Source organism: Galeopterus variegatus, unplaced genomic scaffold (assembly GCF_000696425.1).
Source record: "Galeopterus variegatus unplaced genomic scaffold, G_variegatus-3.0.2 Scaffold1829, whole genome shotgun sequence".
In the NCBI taxonomy this organism is placed as follows: Eukaryota; Metazoa; Chordata; class Mammalia; order Dermoptera; family Cynocephalidae; genus Galeopterus; species Galeopterus variegatus.
In genome coordinates, this window is record NW_007727940.1 from 105,832 (window position 1) to 111,660 (window position 5,829).

The 5,829-nt window shown below is 49.3% G+C and overlaps 1 protein-coding gene across 1 annotated transcript in view; it reads right to left on the reverse strand.

Moving 5' to 3' along the window:
- Positions 1-1,281: 1,281 nt before the first annotated feature.
- LOC103595738 (protein sidekick-1-like) overlaps positions 1,282-5,829 on the reverse strand; it is a gene marked incomplete at its 5' end in the record, with an annotated part of 238,324 nt that continues 233,776 nt past the window's right edge. Inside the window, one exon of the mRNA XM_008579197.1 lies at positions 1,282-1,339. Coding sequence (XP_008577419.1) covers positions 1,282-1,339 — 58 coding nt within the window. The remainder of the gene's footprint in view (positions 1,340-5,829) is intronic.

Genomic DNA, 5,829 nt, shown 5'->3' on the forward strand with positions numbered 1-5,829 from the left:
CTCTTGCCCCTCCCCCATTTCTGATCCACAGAGAATCAAGGGCTGATGCAGAGTCCAGAGGCAGCAGTAAGGCTCCTGCCGCCAGCTCCTCCCCTCCCATTCAGCTGGAGTTCTCGCTGAAGTCATTATTCCTTCTTGTGGAGGAATTCCTATCTCATTGTCATCCAACAAGATAATGGGGATTTCTTTTCTCTGTGATAAATGGTTGCATTTCAAGATTTCTTCCATGATTAACTTTTCAATAATAATAATAATGACACGCACCAACTGAACTCATGCATTTTCTCTTATTATAGCTGCACTGAGGATGATGTGGAGAAAATAAAATCTACCAAGCCCCATGTACATTTGTACCATGTAGCTGCAGTAATGGTTCCAGGCTCTTGGCTGTATGTAGCAGCACACGCCTTCTCCAAGGCTAACTCCCTATGGATGTGAGGAGATCTTAGGTGAAAGGAAGGCAATGCTGTGCAAGGCTTAGAGACCTGGGGATCCAGGTGCTGGAGCCTCCTAGGGGCCTAACTTTGGATCTGGATCTGCCTTTTGCCACTTGGCTACCCTTGGGCAAATGGCTTTATCTCTCCAGGCAAGTTTCCTTATTTGTAAAATGGGACCCCAATAGTACCCACCTCATAGTGTCCAGTGGGAGTTCTATGAATTAACAAATGCTAAGAACACAAAACACTGTCCAGCACATGGACCCTTATTTGTAAAATGGGACCCCGATTGTACCCACCTCATAGTATCCAGTGGGAGTTCTATGAATTAACAAATGCTAAGAACACAAAACACTGTCCAGCACATGGATGTGCTCAATAAATGTCAACTACCTTTTATACAATAGCTGCATTTCTGAAATATGTACAGTGTGGAAAATGTGCAGATTTTAATTTCATATTGTGGGGGAGTGAAATCAGGCAGACAATGGCGAGGAAGAGTGAGAAAAATGAAATGGTCTTACCTCAGGCTCACCAGTGGCAGTGATTGCTTCTGGAGCAGAAGGGCAGAGTTGGCAGGGTCAGACCCCGGGACCTTCCCTTCTCCTCTGCACCGGGCCTACCTCTTCCCAACGCACGGCTTCCTCGGCTGCACTGGAATCACTTGGGGAGCTTTCAAAACAAATCGGATGTCTGGGTCCAGTCCCCAGAGATCTGACCTAATTAGTCTGTAATTTTTAACTGCTCCTGGGTGGTGCTAAAATGCACCAGGGCTGAGAACCAACATCCTAAGGCTGGGCAGGATGGGGCGGGGTACAAAGGGTGAAGCACGTGGCCCTGTGGCTCACACAAGCCCTGGGTTCTCGACAGCAATGGCAGGCAAGCCTTTGAAAATGCCACTTCTGAAAGGGAAGGGAAGCGGCCTCAGCTCGTTACCCTTCACTGAGAGCACTCCTCGAGACTGCGGGGGCCCTCACAGTGAGGCGAGATTCCTCAGGAGGGGAAGGCAGTCTTGCTTACAGCCCCGCGTTCCACCCCGCCAAGACTAAGTCTGGTAATGAGCAGTTCTTCCCCTTCCAGGCACCTGCGGGGTCTTTGGCAGGTGCAGCCAGGTGGCAGGTGGGGTTGGGCTGGCTCTGGGAATGCCTGCTGGCATTCAGGGGCAGGTCACCTGGCCACCCAGCCAGGGTGCTCCCCATGAAGTGGCTTTCCCTCTGACCTCAACTCCAATTTGGAAGGTATTCTCACTGCCCATGCACACCTGCATTTCAACAGGAGTGGGATCTGGTAAAGGGGTGTGTGTGTGTGTGTGTGTGTGTGTGTGTGTGTGTGTGTGGTTCAGTTCAGCATCGGGGCTCATATTTAAAGCCTTAGAATTTATAAATGTTCCTAAGGACTCCTGAGTCATTTCATCAATACTTGAAGAAAATCACAAGCGCTTAAGGAACAAAATAATGTTTTTATTAAAAATTGAACCCATAGCACCGCTCTGTCTTCCTACAAGTTGTTTTTTTTTCTTTCTTTCTTTTTCTAAATGAGATCTGGTTTTCTGCACCATTTCAGAAAATATAGGGAAAACTTCAGGACTGACCTAAGCGCTTCCTAAACCAAAAGGTGATGCTGGAAGGAGACGTGCCTCAGCAGACAGCTCAGTTCATGAATTTCTACATTGTTCTCACCTTTCACACTGGATCCACGCTACAGGGATGCTGAGTTAAAGATAGCCACACTGAGATACACGGCTTGATTGCTCATTGGGAGAATAACTACTGTGTGCCAAGCATGTGTAAAAACTAAAACCATGCTACAACCATTTTGCAAAACCATGCTTCAGTTCCAGTCGTATCAAGTACAAGCACAGCATCCAAAGACGTTTACAGAATGCGCATCATGCTCCTGGGGCTGTGTGAGCACTTTCCATGACAGTGGGCCATAATGTGTAAAAACTAAAACCATGCTACAACCATTTTGCAAAACCATGCTTCAGTTCCAGTCGTATCAAGTACAAGCACAGCATCCAAAGAAGTTTACAGAATGCGCATCATGCTCCTGGGGCTGTGTGAGCACTTTCCATGACAGTGGGCCATCTAGTCACAGTCTCCTTCTGTGGCTCACAGGTAGGTAAGACCCCCCCACCCACTGCCTCACACGGTGTCTTCTTTTGCTACAGCATTGAATGAAGTGCGCCTTAAAAGCTTGGAAGGGAGAGAAGCCAAAGGGAAGGCTGGGGGAGAAGGGACTCGGTCTGGGCCAATTTATTCACAAGGTGGATGTGAAGGAGGCCAAGGAGACTGCAGTCCAGGCCCTGCCACCCACCCCTCTGGAAACCTGTGCCCTGGTGCCCAGGTGTAGGGGAGTCCCATGCAAACCCATCCCTGCAGCTCAGACAGAGCGCGGCCCCTCCAGGCTGCTTAGCTGCATCCCCCTCACAGGGAAAGGGAAGCTCACCAGTCAACACACTCTTAAATGACCCATTTGAGGACATGAGTGGGGAGACGCAGCTGCCACTCATCGAGAGGCACCTGAGTGACATCACTTTCAGCACTACAGGAGAAAGCAAGAACACCACATCCCATCTTATCTTGGTTATAGAAATTTTGCTTGTCCTTTTTTCAGAACCAAGATTAAAATCTAATATCCATTTTCCTATTGTGTGATTTTTTTCTCCTCCCTAAAGATGAGAGGTTAGAAATGGACACTCAATGCCCATGTTGCTCTGGGAGGCTGAAATCTAACCAGAAATCCCCAGCTCTGTTCCTTTGGTGGAGGTGGCTGTCATGGGACAGAGCCCCTCTGAGTGACGGGGTCGAGAGCAGCTGCTAACAACAGTCCATCAGCAGCCACGGTGCCAGTGCAGCTTTGTACAGACCATTCCATACAAAAAAAGTTTACAAAAAGTAGAGAGAACACAAGAAATATGAGCCTGAAAAAAGTGTCATGTTGTTGTCATGAAAACCCAAGAGCGAAAAACATCTCACACCAAATCGTCCTCAACCTAAGATGTCTCAGCGCTTTTCCCCATTATCAAAGCCATGTCCTTATGGCTTAAGAGAGCAGTCGAAGCGCACAGAAGGCAGTGTTTGTCCACGTTCTCCATTTATCGCTTATCTTCCAAGAAATCCAAGTTGTCACATCATGGTTTTCTGTCCACTGCGCCTCTTCGGGGCTGAGAGGAAGGATGTGGGCTCTGTCCCCTGAGGCGGGTCCTGTCCAGTGAGGTGTGCTGAGTGATTCTCACGCAGACATGAGGCTTTGGGCAGAGCAGCTGGGATTTTTGGTTTAGAGTATTTCCCCTTCCACTCAGAAAGGGAAGGAAGGAATACAGGAAGGGAGGGAGGAAGAAGGGAAGAAGGGAAGGAGAGAGAGAAAGGAAACTTTCCACACACTCTAATTTTGGAAAAACTAAAAAGGAGTTTTTCATCTCACATAAAACTTTGAAAGCACAGAATCAAGACAATATCCTTCCCCTCTGCCCCCACAGAAGTGTAACAAAAAAGTAGCCCAGCAGAGACCACATTTTCTACCCATGGCCAGGAGACCGGCTCCCTGGTGGCACAGGCCAATCTCTGGCTTGGCTGTTTCCACCCTCAGAGCACCAGCAGGTCACCTGGGAGGAGAGCACCTGGCCTCACTCCTCTGTGCCCTGGGAAGTGTTGACAGAGTGGCCTGGAGTCTTGTGTGTGCCACACTCCTGCTGGTGAGGTGGGGACGTGGGGACCGGCTGGCACCCACAGCACTCAGATTATATCCAGACCTGGGCCCTGGGCTGAAGGGCTGACCCCCAGCAGCTCAGCCATCTATTACAAGAATAACGGGGTGGGCTGCAGCACAGCTGTGGTCTGGACGCTAAGATTTTCGAAGTAGTTTGTGCTATTTTAATGTAGCTAAAACAATTAGAACAATGACAACGTAAGAAAAAAACATTTCAAGACAACCTGTTAAGGCTAAAAAGCTGGCCTTGGATTGGGGGGCAGCCTAGCAGCAGGGACAAGTGGAGGGGAGGACAGAGGGGAGGACTACCCCACGTGCAGGGGCCGCCCGGTGTGCGCCAGGTAATGCAGGATCTTGTTTTCTCAGAGCTGTTTGCTTTATTTGGAGACACTGTCGCGTTTTGTCTTTCCCATGTACAAAGCTGAACAATTAATAAAAGGCACCTGAAGACAGCAAAGACGCATTCAAGTGACATATTTTAAAAAAAGATAAAAAGATTTAAAAAATACTCTGGTTAACAATGCACGCTTCCTACATAACAAGCAATTCTGAAGACGCTGTCTTGTTCTGTCTTGCTGAGTGGAGTGGGCTGTGTGCTGTGCTCACAGGCAGGCGCTAGCTCGCTCAGGGACGTCCCGGGGGCTTCCAGCCTTGGGGGAGGCTTCCTGTTCCTGTACTGTCGGGTTCACAGAAAGAAAGGAAGAAAGAAAAGAAAGAAAAAAAAAAAAGCCCCGAACATCTCACCACTGGAATGACACAACATGCAACAGTGGAGCCACACGGGCGGGGTCAGAGGGTGCCACCTTACATGGCTTGCCCCATTGTCGTCAGAAACCTTAAAGGAAGAAAGAAAGAAAGAAAAAAAAAAAGCCCCGAACATCTCACCACTGGAATGACACAACATGCAACAGTGGAGCCACTCGGGCGGGGTCAGAGGGTGCCACCTTACATGGCTTGCCCCATTGTCGTCAGAAACCTTAAAGCTGATTTTGATTCCCCACCTAGAAATTGCTGAGTGAGAACATTTCAGAAACGGGTGAAGTTGGGTCAAAAAGCACTGGGCCCAGGTGAAAACGTTTGCTCTTCAAACCCCAGGAGCGAGCTACGTGCGAGCCCCAAGATGTCCTAAGAAGACTGTGAGCCGCTGGTTCTCCGGGAGAGGAGGTAGAAGGAGAAAGGGGCAGCTCTGAGACCTCCCTTGACCCTCGCTCTCTAACCCCCTTCCAGCCTTGCTAGTCGGTCTCTAGGATGGAGGAGCCCAGGGCTGGCAGGTCCCCAAGCCCAGCGGTGCCAGGCCATCGCACCAGTGAAATACACCTTCTCTTAAAAAGAAAAGAAAAAGAAAGAAACCTGCTTCCTGCAGCGATGTTACAAAAAGCCATTAAAAAAACCTTCCTAATTGAAATCTAGTGTTCACAAGTAGGTAAAATCATCACTTATCAGAATTTTTTTTTTTTTTTTAAACAAAAACTTCAGCTCAGTTATTGGAGTTCATTGTTTTAACAAAAATAGACTCCGGGAAGTTCGCATCCGTTCTACCCTGATAGAGGCCCGCGGGGCGCGGTCACACGAAGGAGGAGAAGCCGGTGAGCGGAGTCCGGGCGCCGGGGCCGGCGGGGGTGTACACGCCGCCCGCGCTCTGCGTGGTGATGACCGGGTGCAGGTGCGGCCCGGCCTCGGC